The 19,765-nt window shown below is 41.7% G+C and overlaps 1 protein-coding gene across 1 annotated transcript in view; it reads right to left on the bottom strand.

Annotated features, from left to right (window-relative positions):
* Nucleotides 1–19,765, bottom strand: part of LOC122787508 (tapasin-related protein-like) — a gene marked incomplete at its 5' end in the record, with an annotated part of 196,956 nt that overhangs the window by 61,156 nt on the left and 116,035 nt on the right. Inside the window, 1 exon segment of the mRNA XM_044054264.1 lies at nt 11,459–11,785. Coding sequence (XP_043910199.1) covers nt 11,459–11,785 — 327 coding nt within the window.

Below are 19,765 nucleotides of genomic sequence, written 5' to 3' on the forward strand. Positions count from 1 at the left end.
AATCTGCATCTTAACCATTTACAAACACACCTAATTGTTTTTTTTTTGTCCTTTTCCATCCTTTCCTTTCTTCCTGTTCTTTTCCACTTCCTCCTTTACCCTCTCCTGTTCCATCAACATTTTAGGTATTTGTACCTTTTCTACCCTACGAACTAGTCACACTACCACCAACTCAAAATTGTCTTGTACACCTCTGAAGTGAGGCACACTGTTATGTGATTCTGTACAAAATAAACACAATCTCAGCGCTCTAGCACTATCAGGAATTGGAAGTGTTTGGTCTCAGCAGAGTAAAAGTGGCATGAGATATAACCTTTGCTGATATAACTACTTGAATCCGAGCAAAACGGACAATCTTTACTGCACAACTAGGACATTGTAATGAAAATTAAATCCCAATAAGTTCTCAGACAGAAATTTTTGAGTTTTTAATTCTGGCAAGTGGAAATAAAAAAAAAAAAAAAAGGTCACAACATTTTAAATATAATGAGAAAGTAAACCACTGGGTTACTGAACAGTTTGTTCCAACAGGAATCAAACTGAATAGAGACACTGAGCGCTTTGTAAACTCATTTGAGCCACTAGTCATAGTAGAGAAATTCCACTTCTTTAATAAAAACGTAGGAGAAGAGGAAATCATAGCTCAGTTTATTACAGTGCTTAAACAACAAGATGACACTGCTTGCAACAGACTGGACTGTGGTCTCTACAACGTAACAACAATCAAGAAGAATGAGGTGCGTTAAAACAACAAAAAAAGAAATGAAACATGTACCCGAGTCTTCCTGTATGCAGAACATTGTGGTTATCACGTAGCTTATGAACACCTTCCTCATCTACATTTCTTTCCAAACCACTGATATACTATGTAAGCGTGGGAATGTTAAGTCCCATACCCAGCACATCAAGCAACCCCAAGACATAAAAAATTAAAGTGGAAGAACACCATGGTGCCGTTATATGATGACATAATTTAAGAAAAGTAATGTTTTTCTTAAATAATGCCATTGTGTAACAGCAATAACCCACAGCTGAGTGTGGGTAATGCTGATTTAGCCATGGCTGTCTTTGCTTGGTCACTCTGGCTTTGCCCTCATGATTAGACTACACCAACTGTGGGAAAATCCTGCATTACCCACACCCAGCCATGGGTTATTGCTCTATTAGAATGTTGGTACAAACAGCATGAGTGCAGGCCACACAGAAAAGAGAGATATAAGTGTGCCTGTAGGATATCAAAATAGTTAACTAGTAAAGCTGTGAAGTACATCTGTGCAGGATGGTGTTAAAATAACAGAGGGCTGCATACTGTTAACTAGGAGAAGAATGATAAATGCGACACCGCTCTACAGATGACCTGTCACTCCATCATGGTACTATGTCTTGTAGCTCACACTGTTACTGGGTTATGACATTAAAGTTCAACCAGAATAAATACAACTTGGTAATGAAGGAATTTCTATATTTCCTCTAACTGTATAAAAAGATTCCACCACTTGCCTATCAGGCAAACTAGCATATTTTTAGGACATATCCCAGCAAGTCTGTTCAGTTATGAGGACTGTTGATGGTTAAGTGGAGTTAGATCAAAATGCTGCCTCTGTATATGAAGAACATAACCATACAACAGTAATCAATAAAGCAGAAGTACTCATGGACTGCCAGGCCAAACCAGAATTCCTACAGTCAATCACAGTGTATGGACCACATCTATAGCTTCAGTTTTTTAAGAAGGATGGCACTGTTAGAATCTGTGGGGGAGTTCAATGTTAAACTGACCCTTGTATTATGTACAGAACACTGCCTTCTGTGTCACATAAAAAAATTGGAAGGCTACAAGCACAAAATTTAGTATTTGTGCCAAGACTACTTATGGATGCATGTTTGTAAGACATAATTACTGATTGCCGTAATGGACAAAAGGACTTTACCAGAGCTGCTGCCAGCCTTTTGGCACTACTTCAGTTTTGTTTCAAGCAGTCACAGATCAAATTTTGACTGCATTAGGTGTACAGCATTACCTGAATGACCTTGATCAGAGGCATGAATAAAGAACACCACCTAGAGTTTAGATGCATTTCTGCAGAAGATGAAATAGTAAATCTTGCATTTCCAGAAAGACAACTGATTTTTTTTTAACTCCTTTGATAAAAATATAGGGCATGTTACTCAGTGTTGCCACCTTTCGTTGCAGTTAAAACTGGAGTAAAGCCACACCCCTCACATCACCAGTAACTCACCCATCCCCACCCCTTCTCCTGCCCATACTCTGCCCATTTTGTAATGCCACTGTGACATCACTGGGTGGGGAACACCCTCTTTTTCCATCCTAATGCCTGCTTTCAGCTGATTTACTATGCTTTTCTGTAAAAAAGCATAGTAAATCAGCTGATTTACAAACTCTGATAGTCTGTTTCCTTTTTTGAAACAGAATACTGGAGTTTGTACAGTGTTTTCCAGACTACTGGCGAATCAATTTGATTTCCGGATAGTCTGGAAAAAAAACTGAGGGGTGGCAACCCTAGTTACTCATAACCAATAAACTCCTCAATACATCATCAAAGGTGAAAGCCATTCTGGAGCCTCCTGCCTCACCCCACAAAAAAATGCCAACTTTATACACTTTTCCGAGAAGGATTAATTACTGTGGAGAATTTACTCCTAATGCAGTAACAACATTGCACAAACGTTCATCTGTCATAAAAAGACTGGAAGTAGACAGAAGATTTCAATGTAGCATTGCATAAGACAAATGTCTGGATAGATTTGGAGGCCATACTACATTCTGATCCTTTTCTAGCAATCCAATCAGAATGTGATGCCTCCCCATACACAGTGGCTCAGTCATGTGTCTCACTTAATACTACCAGGTGCTTTTACATCATGAACTTTAAGAGCGACAGAAAACAATTATGCTTAGAAGAGACTGCAAAGCATTGAGAATCATCTTTGGGATTTGTAAATTCCACCAGTACCTCCCTGTGCACAAGGTTAAACTCCTCAGAAAGATCATAATCTTCTGACATCAATTTCTGAGCCAGTCACAAGAATTCTCTATTTTGGTTATAAACAAAATGCAGTGCTGAGCCTTACTTTTCCTATGTATGAATTTGGGTACAAAAATCAATTTTATGTGAAATGCAGATGGCTTATCAAGACTGCCATTACATGCTAATATTTTGGATGCAAATCAGAGAGTCTGTTGCTCTCAAGCAGAAAACCTGCCTATCACAATGCTTCAAGCTGCGAAAACCACTTGTAGAAGTACCAAAGATATCATACTGTCATTCAGGAAATCAGGATTAGCTCTTAGATGAGAAGTCACTGCAGAATTCTTAGGTCTCCCACCCTCCCCACTTAAAACATTATCATTAAAGAAGATGGAAGCTGTCTGTTCATTCCAGCAATTTTTTTATAGGAAGGCAAGTTGTTACTCTACCACCTTTGATGATTGCTAGAACTGATACAGTTCTTCAGAGCATTGTGGAATGGATCATATAAAAGGGGAGAGCCTGATGTTTCAGTTTTCCTGGCATAGTGCTGTTGAGAAGAAGAGGTCTTGTTTGACATGCATGAGTCAGAAAAGCATTCCTCATTTAGTCCCCTACAGCCATGGGTCTGGCCTGAATGTCTCTGACAGTGCATCCACATTGATTTTGCAGGGTACTTTGAGAGAAACATTCTTAGTGATGGTCGATGCTTAAAGTAAATGGCCAAACATGTTTTTGTTATGACATCTATAATATCTAGGAGCACCATGCACAGACTGTCTGAAATCCTCCGTCATTTGGGTTAACTGAACAAGGAGTGTGTGACAGTGGACCTCAGCTTTTCTCTTGGGAGTATGAATGATTCCTTAAGATGAATTACACAGAAAGCATTACTTCTCCATACCATCCTGCAACAAACGGATTAGGCAAAAGATTAGTTCAGACTGTGAACCAAATTTTGAAAACTACTCAAAGGTAAAGGTGCATTCAAAAACACTGTCTGATACTTTGATGTCCCACTGAAACGCACTCCAAGCTGCTAGTTAATGTCTGCTAGCTTGCTTATGATAACACAGCTGTGTATTTGCTTCAACATGCTGAAACCAACAATGAAGCAGCAAACAGTAAAGTGTCAGTATGAGGCCCAAGTCAACCAAACAGCAACATAAGTAAATTACAGAACTTTCATTTGTGGCCGTTCAGACTTGCTCAGTATTACATATCTGAAGAAAACACCTGCAACAGCCTTCTATTTTAGGCTCATTTCTGCCTTCCAGTTCCATAGCTAACGGTACATCTCCAGTTGCTTTGGTGACAGATTCTAAGATTATTATCACTTCAATGACTGTGGTATCTTCTGTAACATGAGCAGTTCCTGTAGCCAAGCTCAGGCCACTACAAGCAAGAAGGGTTCATGGGGATACAGATGAGGCTCAGTAGTAGAGGGAATATGGGACCAAGAAAGTTATTACCACTTCAGTGTTTCAACTTGCAGTATTGATAGGTGAAACAAGCACCATGTTTGACTGAGGCATTAACACAGTCTACTCCTACATTTTCAATCAGTAGGGAATAATATTTTAATTATTTAATATCTCTTGTGACTGTAGCTGAATATTTAGGAGCAAGGAAGTTGTCAACCATTTTGCAGATGTATGCTACATGTGTACGACAGACTGTTTGTTCATGGACGTGTATCTTTATTGTACCTTTTTACACATATTTTGCACTCGCCACAAAAAGGTAAAAACAGAAAAAAAAAATCTACTTCCCACCTACACTGATATGTCTGGTGTATATGGAATAAAGCTTTGAGTAAACTTTTATATGTCTGCCAGGTGGTATTCATGCCAGTAGGTAAATGGACAAATGATTTTAAACATAATTTTAAATTAGCTAATTATCTCATACTTAGCCTTTGCTAATACAGCCTAGCAACAGTAAGATGACAATTAAAATGTTGAGACTACCACTGTGGTAAAAAAATCCTCCCTGTTCAATAAGAAGAAGTTATGTACTCACCATAACGTTCCATCTGAGTAGGTGACTTCATTTGTCTGCAACCTTTGGGTCTTGGATCCGACTTCGGATCCGAGCCAGCAACTTATTTTACAGCTTATGGATCCGAGCTCCTAGCTCCTCCCCTTACCCATAATCCCCTGCCAACCCTGATTGACCTCAGATCAAGTTTGCCCTTATACCAAATGTCAGACCAAAGTGTCCCAAAAGGGACCAAGAAAGGACATACGAGAATTGACTTCTGAAGGCCAGGGGGAAGGAGGGGGGATGGTTGCAGACAAATGAAGTCACCTACTCAGATGGAACGTTATGGTGAGTACATAACTTCTTAATCTGAAGTAGGGACTTCATTTGTCAGCAACCTTTGGGACAGAGTCCCCAGCTACCTGAATCTTGGGCGGCCATCATGGAAGGATGTTCCGGAGCACTGCGGAGCCAAAGGATGCTCTCCCTCTGGAAATAACGTCCAGCTTATAATGATTGATAAAGGTATGAGATGAGGCCCAAGTGGCTGCAGAGCAAATATCATCCAAAGATACTCTAGATCTAAAGGCAGCAGAAGTAGATATGGAGCGAGTAGAATGCGCCCGTACTCCCTGAGGTGCGGGCCTCCCCGAAGTTTCATAAGCCAGAAGAATACACTGTGAAATCCATCATGATAAGGTGACCTTAGAAATAGCTTTATCCAGATTGAATTTGGCAAAGGAAATGAACAACTGATCGGATTGTCTGTGACCAGCAGTCCTATGAATGTAAAAGCGCAGTTGTCTGTGCACGTCTAAGGAATGCAGCTTGTGTTCTCCTTTATTCTGGTACTTAGGGAAGAAAACTGGCAGGTTAATGGACTGATTAATATTGGTTTCTGAGGCCACCTTAGGAAGAAAGGAGGGAATGGTCCTGAGGTATACTCTATCCTGATGAAAAATCAAGTAGGGAGGTTTCGCACAAAGGGCCTGAAGTTCGGAAACTTTTTTCGCTGAAGTGATGGCGACAAGGAATGCCGTTTTCCAGGAAAGATATTTAAGTTCGACCGAGGCAGCTGGTTCAAAGGGGGGAGCAGTCAAGGCTTGAAGGACTAATGATAGATCCCAAGGGGGTACCGCTTCCTTGACAGGAGGCCTGAGTAGGAAGGTACCCTTGAGGAAGGTTTTACATAATTTCACAGTCATCAAGGGACCTGACTCGTGTCCCACATGGTAATGAGAGATGGCTGCTAATTGAACCTTGACCGTAGAACAGCTAGCTCCCCGTTGAAAAAGTCCGGTGAGGAAATCCAAGACTGACGGCAACGAAGCCGTGAAGGGATCTATGTTATGGTTTTCCGCCCAGATGGAGAAACGCTTCCATTTACTGCAATAGACTTTTCTAGTGGAAGGCTTATGTGCTGCCACCAAGATGGCTTTAACTGGTGAGGAGATGCCGGGAGTCCTGACTAAGAGTGGAACTGGAGCAGCCAAGCTGTCAGCTTCAGGTTGTCCAGATTCGGGGTCGGTAGGCCTGAGGGATGGGATATTAGATCCGGAAGAGGATCCAGAATCCAGGGAGGATTCACCAGATGAGACCACAGGTAAGGGAACCAAGTTTGACGAGGCCAGAATGGGGCAATGAGGATCATTCTGCTCCCCAACCGAGAGGCTTTCTGTATTAGTTTCAGCATCAGGGGTAGAGAAGGATAGGCATTAAGTAGACCGGGAGGCCAAGCATGCACTAGAGCGTCTCTCGGGGCTTCCCCGAGGGGGGGGAATCAGAGTGAAGAAGCTGGAGCATTTCGTGTTTGAGGGAGTGGCGAAAAGATCGCAGCAGGGTTGCCCCCATTAGGCAAAAATCCGCTTCGCTACATGGGAATTGAGAGACCACTCGTAAGGGGAAAGAACAGTGCAGCTGAGCTTGTCCGCCAGAATGTTGGACCATCCCGGAATGTGCGGTTGATGGAGATCGCCCATTCCCACACCCTCATGGCCTCTCGACAGAGAGGGTAGGACCTGGTTCCCCCCTGTTTGTTGATGTACCAGACAACTGACATGTTGTCCATCTGTATTGCAATAGTTCCTATGGGGAGAAGGTTCTGAAGTGCTTGCAACGCCAACAGCACCGCCCTCATCTCCAGAACGTTGATATGCAAGGAGGTCTCTGTCGTTCCACGTGCCTTGGACCGTTCTGCCTGAGCAATGCCCCCCCCCCACCCGACGCGAGAGGCATCCGTGGTCACCGTGGCGAGGGGAGGCGGCGTGCAGAAGGGTCGTCCCATATGAAGGTCCGGGGACTGGAGCCACCATAAGAGGGCCCTTCTGCAAGCCCTGCTGAGTGAGATAGGATGGCTGAGGGGGAGAAACTGAAAAGACCATTGGACTAGAAGAGTCCACTGTAGCACCCTCATATACAGACGAGCGTATGGAAGAAGAGTTATTGCTGCTGCCATGGAGCCTAGAGCCCTCAGGACCAATTCCGCCGGTGGGGCTTTTAATTGGAGGATGGCCCGCACATGAAGTCTCATGTTTTGAAGTCGCTCCGAAGTGAGGAACGCTCGCAGAATTCTCGTATCTATTTTGGCTCCTATGAAATTTATCACTTGTGTTGGAGCAAGGGAGGATTTGTCCAGGTTGATCGTAATGCCTAGATGGGGAGCTAGGTGGAGAAGGTGATTTCTGGTTGCGCAGAGTAGATGCCTTGTTAGGGCAGACAGGAGCCAGTCGTCCAGGTACGGGAAGACCTGCATTCCCTGGAGTCTCAGGTGGGCTGCTATCACTGCTAACACTTTGGTAAACACCCTGGGGGCTGTGGTAAGACCAAAGGGAAGGACCCTGGACTGATAGTGACTGGCTCCCAGCCGGAAGCACAGGAACCTCCTGGATCATCTGTCCATTAAAATGTGGTAGTACGCATCCTTGAGGTCTATTGATCACATCCAGTTGCTCTCCCGCAAGAGTAGGAGAATGGATTGAAGGGTGACCATCTGGAATTTTTCTTTGGTTACTGACAGGTTCAAGAGTGAAAGGTCGAGAATCGGTCTCAAGTCCCCCGTCTTTTTTGGCACCAGAAAGAACCTGGAGTAAAAACCTAATCCGAGCTGATCTGGGGGGACGGGCTGGATGGCTCTTTTTTCTAGCAGCTGCTGGATTTCTGCAGCTGCCGCCTCCCTCTGATCGGGTGGTACATCGGGGAGGTTTTTGAGTCTGGGGACATGGTGCAGTGGAATTTTGTAACCTCTGGATATGATATGAAGCACCCAGCGATCTGACGTAATGGACTCCCAAGCCGCCAGGTGCTTCGAGAAGCGCCCCCCGACTGCCTCCAGAGTGGAGCAGTCGGGCAACCCCTCAGGGCTGCTGCGTGGGCCGATCAGAGAAGGTTTCTCTAGACCCAAAATTTCTCGGGGCCCCTCTGCCTCTAGGGCGGCGTCCTCCCTGTCCTTCTCTGCCATGGAAGGACTGGTTGTCCGGAGCAGGATGGGAATGTTGCGATTTCCGGAACCACATCTTCTTCTGTCCCTTTTGGTTCTTGGAGAAGGACCTCTGGGGAGCAGAGAAGCGGACTCCGGCAGACAACGTCTTCCCGTCCTTTTCACTCTGGACAAGTGTCTCACGAACAGTTTTGCCAAACAAGGCAGAACCATCAAAGGGAGCATTCGCAAAGGACGCCTTGAAGGGCTCCGCGAAGTAACAATGTCGGAGCCAGGCCTGACGTCTCATGACTAGGCCCACTCCGCTGGCTCTAGCGGCTCCCTCTGTGGTGTGGGACAAAAGCCGCATAGAGGTATTTGAAACAGATCTTAGAGTGGCCATACGAGTGGAGTACAACTGCTTGTCCTCCGCCGACATGGACTCTGGGGGGGAAGCAGTGTATTCTTTGATAAGATCTCGCTGCATCCTGATGACATGTGCCATGTAGTTCAGGGACCTTACTGAGAAGGTCGCTGAACTAAATACCCGCTTCCCGAGGCGATCCATCGAGCGGGACTCCTTGCTCGGTGGATGGACCGAGGGGCTCTCCTGAGCTAATTCCCTCTTCGTGGCTGCCGCCATCAACATGGCATCTACGGGGGGACCCTTGCTCCAATGGGACCGGTCTGCAAGGGGACTCAAAATTCTATCCGGGCGTTTGGGGACTGGCTCCACAGTGTCCGGCTCCTTCCACGCCCTGGTGGTGATAAGGTCCACCAGGGGGTCGGCCGGAGGGGACACCCAAGAGGTAGACGGGCCTGCTTCGAATGCCTTCAGAAACACGGACTCGTCGGAGGAAGCCTTGGGGGCAGACCACCCCCCCGATCCAGAGCATTTCCATGATGTCTCCAAAGGAGACATCCTCGGGGGGTGACCTTTGGGAGCCTTCCCCTTCATCCAAGTCCGTGTCCTCTGTTAAGGACTCGGGGGAGTCCACATGTCTCCTCTTACACTTATGCTTGCGAGGCACTTCCTCGGGGGGACTGTCCGAGGAGGTCTCACCAGTAATATCTTGTTCCAGTGGAACAACCTGGGACATCGAAGCAGGCTGTCCCTGTGGCCGGGTGATGGAAGCCTGGCCCAGCAGAGAGGGAGTGCAGGGTGGAGCCGATGCAAGGACCGGGGATCCGGATGCTCTCAACAGAGCCCTCTCCACTACATCGAAGGCCGAGGGGGAGCCTCTCTCCTTGGAATCCGAAAGCCGGCTCCCACTCTGATCCGATGAAGGTATCGTAACCGGCGCAGAGGCCACCGGATCCGAAGGACCCATGTGCTCCGACCTGGATGGAGCCGAAGGCACACTGAATCCCTTGGATCCGAAGCTCGGCCCATGGATCCAAGAGGTCGGATCCGACGAAGGACCCGACAGACTCGAGGGCAGGATCGGATCCGAAGTACCCAGTACTGCCGGTGCCGACCCACCCCCAGCTCCAAGCGCTCCGAACCCGGGAAGCGGGTCGGCGAAGGAGCTATCGGGGCAAAAAAAGGTGTCGAGCTCCCCCCTAAGGGGGGGGGGCAAGAGCACTCCCATCTGCAGCTGGGCCTGGATGAACCTTCTCATTATCCGGTCCAAGTCTGCATCAGAAAGACTATAAGTAGATCTCGACGAGGCCACTGAGGCGGGCCGGGAATGCCACCTCGATGACCTCGACGGAGATCGGGTCTCCTCCTCCTCAGGTCCCGGGGAAAAGCAAGGGGATCGGATCTGAGGAGGAGAGGACCTGGAAGCCATGGAGGGAGAAGCCCGCTTAGCTGGGGCGGCCGAAGCGGAGGCCTCGGCCCGCCGCTTGTGGTGCTTCTCCCTCCTTTTCTCCCTCCTGGCCTCCCTTTCCTCCGGCATCTTAGTGGGAGTTTGAGTCCCGGCCAGGGGAAGGGGGACAGGAGTGGCTACCACCAAGGGCTGAGAAGGAGCCACGGGAGTACCGGAGGCCGAAGCTGGATACGGGGGCAAAAGTCCCGCCAGAACCAACTTCGACCTCCGCTTTTTCAGTGCCCTGGGGTTGAACGCTGCACAGATGGAATACCCTGAGGACAGGTGTTCAACCCCAAGGCACCGAACACACCGAGTGTGGCCATCCGCCGGTGAAAGCTTATGGCCACACTCGGTGCACTTAGAAAAAATGGGCTTTGGGGCCTCCGACATTTTTCAAAAAGAAAAAAATAACTACACAAACACACCAGGCCCGAAAAACACAAGCAACACACACACACTCTACGAACCAGCGAGGGGAGGAAATACACTAAAAAAGAATAAAATTAACAAAAGGGGATCCTAAACACACACACTATTTAAGAACTCAAAGATTTTCTGTTTTAACAAGTTTTCTGACTAAACTTATCTGAAAGTCGCCAGGAGCTCTGCAATCCAGCTGTCTCTTCTAAGAGCGGCAAACTAGATCTGAGGTCAATCAGGGTTGGCAGGGAATTATGGGTAAGGGGAGGAGCTAGGAGCTCGGATCCATAAGCTGTAAAATAAGTTGCCGGCTCGGATCCGAAGTCGGATCCAAGACCCAAAAGTTGCTGACAAATGAAGTCCCTACTTCAGATGAAATAATTCTGAAATGACAGCTTCTTTGTACACACTTTGTTTTAGGAAGCAGACCCACATCACCAAATAGTTTCTTAAGAAATATGCTCTCAAATACCATTATTTAAGTTGCTCTGTGCTGAGGATTCTCCATAACCTTTTCTGAATATGTGTAAAAAGTTTATAACATAATATAAACAAAACAATGCAATACACTGCAATTTATTTTTCTGCTGTATTTCATATAAACACAGTCCAATGTAGTTTAAATATTTAGTTAACTTTCTAGCTTTATTCCTTACCATATAGGGTTTTTTTGTCATTTGAGTTTACGCAGCTTACCACAGACATTATGTACAAAAAAAAGAAAAGTGGAAATTCCAAGAAAAGTAACAAAAGTATTATGTACAAGTATCACAAAGGTATTTCTGCAATACGATGGATACTATACAAATTATGAAACATGACTTTTACGCACATACCTTTCACTGTGACAAATATACTCTGTCTGATGGCTGTTTTCAGACTTTTGTGTTCTACACGGCATGTGTATTTAACACCATCATCTCTAGGGTGTGCCCTGAGCCAGAAGAAGCTGGAAATGCTGAAAGTCCCATCAGCATTGTGCTTGTGACTACTGTAGAGGATATTCTTCATAACTTCTGGGATCAAATGCTCTCTCTCGTGCTCCCTCAACCACTGAACCTGTACATCAAGTGGATAGTACCCAGTGATATCGCATACAAGTTTTTCTTCAACTCCTTCAATCATCGAAAGATGATCAATGTTCACGCTGACAGTTGGGCTTGCTGTAAAAAAAGAAAGTGATAACAGTCATTCATTATGTGCTGTTACCTGCCTTACTTCTCTTATTGCTCTTTGATTATAGCTGTCATCAACAGTCTGCAAATCTAGACAGCTTCAAATAGCTTAAAAAAAGTACCATGCCCTATATTACTATCACACGATTCCGCCTGCAACATGCTTTCATAAAGTTCAGTGCAGAAAGGAGACAAGAACTCTCTTTATCCCTGTCATAATTTGAATGCCATCGTCAATTTTAGTGACTGTGATGCAGCAAAAAAATATATATCTGAAGAACAAAAAGGTGCATGACTCAATGCAAGGCAAAGTGTGAATGCCCATTCTAGATTAGTTATATTGGTGCAGTTAACTGGGTAATGGAGTGGCAGTCTGTGAATGTAGCCTACCTTAACTTTAGTAAGCGTACAAACTGATCACACAAGGGGATGGGTGCAGGTCATTCGTGTTTATTTATTTATTTTAAATATTGTATAGAGTAACTCTGTTTTTACTCGACCCTAATTTTTCACACACCAGACTATGAAGTAACCATGACTCTCGTGGGTCTGGTGTGATTCAGGAACATTTATCTGCCAGATACTTGGAATGATTATTATCACTATTAGTTCAATACTGTTACTTGCTACTTCTGCTGGTAAGAACTAGAGCTGGCCTAGCCTGAGGTGGAAACTTGACTGTGAACCTCCACACCATCTCATTATAAACCACCATCTCTTGTGACTCTGCTAGGCTAATCACTGGCATATCATTCATTTTCCTGGTATTTTCACTGTTGCCTTCAGAGTTATTAACCACTGGAAGTCTATTTCTTTATGTATCAAGCCACTTGGTGAAATAGTGTGGAATAAACCCTGCCAACTGTTTCAGTGGGAGGCCACCTATTCTAGGATCCACACCCTGCCTAAGAAGGTAAATACAGTGATAGAGGTAGTTATCAAAAATACTGCAACATATTGCTGAAATATTGGCTGTAGTGACTGTCCACAGAAACAAAAAATGGGCTGGAAAATTTGCATCCATTGAAGCTGCTATAATTATACCTGCCATGCAAATGCAGAATTTATATTTAAATGTCTAATCACATCAAACATAATTAACAATTGCTATAAAGATTAAGGAATTTGTGGTAAAAGCAAACAATCTGTCTGATTAGCTTTAAAGAGAGGATCACAGATCAGAACGTAGCAACTTTCTTACTGGTAAGAACTCACATCCACAAGAACATTGACTATACCTTCTTCTCATCATCACTGTCAAACCTTGGCAAGCTAGATTACTGAATTATGCTGACTAGCCTGTTAAAAAGTACTCCCCCCCCCCCCCCCCACACACACACACTCTATACTATCCCAGTGTTAGCTGACAGACAATGTAAACAGTAGCCAGACCATCATCCCCAGTGCTTAACTTCATCCTGCACAGTGGACCCTCTCACACTAAAGAATAGAGCTATCGGGGGTAGGGTTGCCACCTTCCTTCACGGCTAAAACCGGAGCAAAGCCAAGCCCCTCGCGTCACCAGTAACCCCGCCCACCCCAACCCCCTCTTCCGCCAACATACCGCCTATTTTGGGACGTAGCAACAGCATCACTCGACGGGAACGCCCTCTTTTTTCATTCCCGCCGCCTGCTTTTGGCTGATTTACTATGCTTTTCTGTAAAAAAAGCATAGTAAATCAGCCGATTTTCAAACTCCGATAGTCTGTTTCCTTTTTGAAACAGAATACCGGAGATTGTACAGTGTTTTCCGGACTACCGGAGAATCAGTTTGATTTCCTGATAGTCCGGAAAAAAAACGGAGGGGTGGCAAGCCTAATCGGGGGGTGTGGCCAAGATGGTACGCAGTTAACAGTACTGTTTTTTAGCTCTGCTTCATTTTAACATCTCTGACAGGATTTTTACTAAAAAAAAAAAAAAAAAAAAAAAAACTCAAATAGAACGTTTCAAAACTTGATGGATTTATAGTTGAACATCTGATGAAAGATTTACTACAAAAAATAACAAGTTTGAAACTCTCTTAATTGCTTTTTCCTGTCAAGAAATCTACAAAAAACTAATGGTCTCAGAATGAGCCATTCTAAGCCAAGTGTACAGGACAGTACTTTGAAAAAAAGACATACAGGCTATACTAAGTAACATCAGTCAATTATCTGTATGATAGATAAATTAGAAAGCAAAATGGACAATTTTAAAGAGGAATGTAAAAAATCAAGTCAAAGTGCTCAGTGAATGTTTTAAACAACAATCATCACAAATCTATTGAAGAGGCAATGTCTGATTTTAATGGAAGATTACTTGAAAATGAGAATAATACTGAATTTCTTCTGAAACAAAACAACTTACTCCAGGATAAAATAGAGGATTTAGAGAACAGATCTAGAAGGAATAACATCAGCATTTACTGGATTCCTGAAAAAAAAGAGGGAGACAGTATGATTCAACTCCTTAATACCTGGCTGCCTAAAACGTTGAACCTACCTGAAGTTTTTTCCTTTGTCATTGAAAGGTACACAGATCACTTTCTAATTCAGCTTTAAAAAAAAAAAAACCCTTCACCAAGGTCAGTGATCGTAAGATTTTCCTTAAGTCAAGATAAGGATGTATTCTTAAAAGCTGCATGGGCTAATTATCCAGTTAAAATTAAAGGAAATGCTATAAGATTTAACAATAACTATTCTACATTAGTGATGTCCAAGAGAAAAGCACGTGTACCCCTTGTTAAAAGTGGAAACAAAAACAATTTTATACAATATCTGGCCATTAACATTCTAAAACGAGCAAACTGATTGGTCATCCCAACCAGCGTGTCGTTGAAAATTGAGCATGTACTAATGGAAAAAAGTCTGGTTTCCCAGACTTCTCTTCCATTAATATATGCTATTAATTTTTTTCTATTTTTTCCTTCATTTTTTATTTAAAAAAATGAACAAAAAATGGAAGCTTAAAACAAACGAGAGAGACGGGACAGAGACAAATACAAGGATAATCAGGTATGTTATACAAAACTAAAAAAATGTACCTGATTATCCTTATATTTTCTCTGGCCTTTCTCTCCCGTTCATTTGAAATCCCCAGATTTCATTTTTTTAATTTAAAAAAATGTCATTGTTTGTTTTAATTCAAAAAAAAAAAAAAAGGCAACATAGAACTAATTTTTTTCTTAAATGTCATTTTATAACAGCAATAACCCACAGCTGGGTATGGGTAATGCTGGATTTACCCACTACTGGCTTTGTTTGGTCACTTGGGCATTTTCGGCAAAAATAAGGATTCACCTTCCTGAAGGAAGGAAGATTTTTAACACCTTGGAAGATGCAATGGACTTTATACAGAATAATAAAATCATAGAAAAAAAACAGAAGAAATTAACTGGAATCTATCAACTTATTTGAAGAGAAATACAACAAGAGATGGTTGGTTAATAAAAGACAAACAGTAAAGACATGAAGGACAAATGAAAATCAATGTATTTAATGGTTATGAATTCTTGATAATTTAAATAAGTGCTTGAATACTTATGAACAGGTGCTGCACATTAATTTTTACAAGGTAAATCATTTCTTTCTTTCTCTCCCTACTTAAAATAGTTACTAGTTCCCTTTTTAAAAAGTTGCAGTTTGATTCTTTGTTATATATGAAATTGAAGCCACTTATTTTCACTTAAGAGTTTAAAAGGTTAAACTATTCAACTTAACTTATTAAAAGTTAATCATTATTATGATGAAACTTGTGTTAGGTGGTACACTTTCTGATATCTTGGTATAGTTGAGTAATGTACTATAACAATAACCGACTATGTCTATGTGGTATACTGAAGGTTTACCCACTGTTGGTGTGGTTTAATCCCGAGGGCGAAGCCACAGTAATTACATAAAGCCAACCATGGGTAAATCGTCAATATACCACACATTGGAGTTGGTTATTGCTATTATACAGTGACATTATTTAAGAAAAAATACTCACTGTTTTTAAATGTCTTTGTATAATACTGCTGTGGTGCTACTCCACGTTTTCTCTGGTATCCTGGGGCTTTCCTGATGTACTGTGCATGCGTATGGGTTCCCACGCTTACATGGTACATCAGTGCCATGTAAAGGAAGCAACTGAGAAAGGATGATCTCCATTGCCATTTTTTTTTTTGTTAATTAAGAAAAAAGAAACTGGGAGACTTTTTAACATTTGGGAGAGATGGGCAGAGAAAATAAAAGGATAATCAGGTAAGTTTCTTTAGTTTTGCACAGTTTTTCACTGTGCCATTCATTTGAGGTATTAGGTTTTATAAATTTATTAAAAAAAAAATGAAAGAAAAGTAAATTTTTTATTGGATATATTTATTGAAAAAAGTCCAGGCAACCAGACGTTTTTCCATTGGTATATTCTCGGATTTACAATGGGCACGGTGGTTGGGCTGACCAATCTATGTGCTCCTTTTTTGAATATTAATGGACAGTTATTGTATAATAGCAAATATAATACAAGATGCAGCAAAGAGCACTAAAGAGGCATGTTAAGTTACATTCTCAGTTCTTAAAATGGTCCAGTAGTGTGCTACTGATAGTATTCTTGACATGCAATAGCACCCAGGAAAGACATGCTATGTTATAAGCAAAGTATAAAAAATATAGCTTTTTACATGTATATAAAGTTAATATTGGAATGATATCAAATAATTAGAGTAACACATACTTTTACAAGTTTAACCTGGATCACACATAACTGCCATTATTTTAATGCAAGTTTATATGCTATGTCTCCTTTAAAAAATGACAGTCTGCTTTACATTAAACACCTCATACAAATAGTGCTCTATGGATCATTAAATATTTCTTTGACTGCAATGGCTTTTTAGTGGCTGGGATACTTTGAGATTTTTTTTGTTGTTTTTTGGTGGTTTGGAGGGGTTTGAGGGATTGGTTTGTGGTGTGGAGGTGTCTTGGATTCACTTGTGGGCATTTTTGTATGATCTGCAACTGATGGACTGTTAAAGGTTTCAAGCCCTTATCATGAAAATCAGCATGAAACAACTTGAGTCATGAGCACTTTTGTAATCCTGCGAGAGTTCTAAAATTCTAAGAAATCTCCATGTAACTTCTTCCTACCTAAATAATCACAATATTTTAAATCATATGCTAAGATCTCAATAAATACAAGTTAGGTAATAAGCAAAAAACAGTGAATTGCATTCTAAACCAGTCAGTTATTAAATAACTGCTTGCAATATACCAAAAGGAAAGTTGATGTATAACCCTATAAAATTACACTTCTAATAAAAAAAATAGAATTGTATTTCTCTGTTATTGTCTCTTTTTAATGATAACATTATGGAATGTTTGAATCTTAAAATTTATTTTTATTTATTTAACATTTGTCACCTGGGAAAGTCCGACCTGGAATGAAGCCAATTTTCAGTGGAGGCCCGAGGAGAAACGCTCCAGACGTATGTCTTTGTAATGTGGGAGGAAACCCACATGAATGCAGGCAGGACATGCAGACTCCACACAGAAGGAACCCCAGCCGAGAATCGAACTGGAGAACCTTTTGCTGTGAGGCGACAACTCTACCGCTGGACGACTGCACTATCTGTTAAAAGGAAAGATTTTTCAGATGTTTGTTCAGATACTACTAGACATAACATTTAAGAAAAAAAAATAGGACTGCTTGTAGCAGTAGTACTAAATTAATGAGTATCAAATATATGAGTACATATAAATGTTCTATTATATGACACCCACTCGGATTATAGCTAAAATATAAAACCCAGGAATACAGTAATAGTACAAGACATAGTATACAAACAGAAAAAGGTCAGAATAAGTACTATGTATACAGTTAAAGAATATAAATACATCTACAAGGGTGAGAGGATGGCATAGTGGTTAAGGTGTTCATCTTACAGGCACAAGCTGCAGAGTTTGATTCTCACATGGGGTAACTGGCTGGGCTTACAATGAACCCACAAGGACAGTTAGCTTGGTATTCATTTATGAACTAATGATCCTTCACACAACTTTACACACAGTAAATAAAATATAAAATCATGTGACCTACAAATTAATAAATATGCAAATAACAACTGCCTTCTTTCCTATAGTAGACCAGGGAGGTAATGTGAGGTACAGGGAAAGAGGACTGTAGAGATATTCAGTTTGGTCAGCTTATAATAAAGATTCTGAACAAGTTTAACTTTTCTTATTCATAATAACTCACTGATGGACTTTTTTAAGATGATGCATACTAACAAATGAGGCACATTAACATAGATTAATAGTATGAGCTAAGCTTTGTTAATCTAATGGAGAGTTTGAGATGTAGTTTTTGTCTTTTTCAACAAATTAGGAATACATTATTCTATGGTAGAATGTTTTAGGGTTATAGCATTTGGGTATTTTTTTTTATTTGTTTCAAAAGTTTTGTCCATAGCTGAAGATTTCATATTGCTATATATGAAGTATACAAGTTCTGTACATGAATGCAATTTCATCATACTTATGTTTTTTTATCTCATATATAAATGTCTGACTCTAAATGCATATTTATTAATATCAATGGACTAAATAATCCAGTAAAGAGGGGGCCTGTTCAAATACTTGTAGTTGCAAAAAGCTCAAATAGTATTTTTACTGGAAACACATTTACTTAAAGGAGAACAGCACCCACAGACTCAAAAAACGTGTTTATTTAATCATGGTTTGGTGTTTCCTACATTTTAACACCGCTCTGAGACAATTTACAGGTTTTTAAACATTTTTATACATAATTTCTGAGTATGATCACATGGGGGTCTAGCATCATGAAGTGATCCTGATTGTTTAGTCTGCATCTAAGTATCCCACAATTCAATGCTTGTCAGTAAAAAATTACATCCCACAGGCTTCTTTCTTCCTAAAGCTCCTGCCACTGCATTGATTTTACATGCATACACTGCTGTCTTTCAGTCAGTTTTAAGTAACATTTCATGCTGTTCAATAACTACTTAAAACACAAACAGTGCAAATGCCACAAAACAGACTTTCAAAGTGCTTTTTACTGCTGCCTGCTTCTTTTTAGAATGCTTAAACTGCAGTATTTTGTGAAGCCTGAATTGTACTACTTCAACTCCTCTCCAATCCCTCTTCACACCTAACTTCCCTAGCTGTCAAAGTGCTAAGGATAATTTGAGCTGTTACCTGCTGTGATTGACAGCTCACAGCAGGAGACTTGAACTTGTGTACCGTTTCCTTGTTCTAGCTTTTACTTTCTCTATGGGAAGATGAAGGACAAGGGACCTGTGACATCACAGCATGGGTGGGTTTTTAGAATGGTCGTGGTGATGTCAGTTTGAGGAGGGAACTGGCCAGATAACGAACTGTATTCATTAGCCTAGATGACAACAATGAATTGGAGACCTGCAGCAAGCTTTTCCAGGGTGGGATAAAAGTTTTTTGAAAGTGAAACCACCACAGTATGGTAAAGTACTGTTCTACTAGACAGAAACAGTCTATTTAAAACATTTTGAATGCTGTATTGTTTATTCATAGCAAGGACTGTAAATAAGGAGAAAAACGACAGAGAAGTGGAGCATATAATAACAATCCCGTTGTTCTTTTATAAAGATGTAAATAAACTTTCATAAAAGAATGATATGGTTTTGGCAGGTTCTGGCTTTCGAGCTAGAAGAGGCACCCTCATTTTATGGAAAAACTCACCAGTAATGCCTACAGTAAAAGGATACCCAAGTTGACAAAAATGGTATGCCAAGCACTGTTATACTTGAGTGGAACAGAAAACTATACAGATTGGTGAACTCTTGTTGGATTCCAGGGGTTGGAGCTAAAGATGCAAAACTTGGTTAGATACTACAGCCTATTATATGAAAGGTGAGGTCATAATGGCTGGTGATTTTAACTGTATTTTATCAAATATTCCACTGCAGACAGAAAGCTGAGAATCACTTCTTCAGCCAAACACTTAATAAAGTTTGCAAAT

This window comes from Protopterus annectens, chromosome 13.part0 (assembly GCF_019279795.1).
Source record: "Protopterus annectens isolate FY-2018-M chromosome 13.part0, PAN1.0, whole genome shotgun sequence".
Classification (NCBI taxonomy): Eukaryota; Metazoa; Chordata; order Ceratodontiformes; family Protopteridae; genus Protopterus; species Protopterus annectens.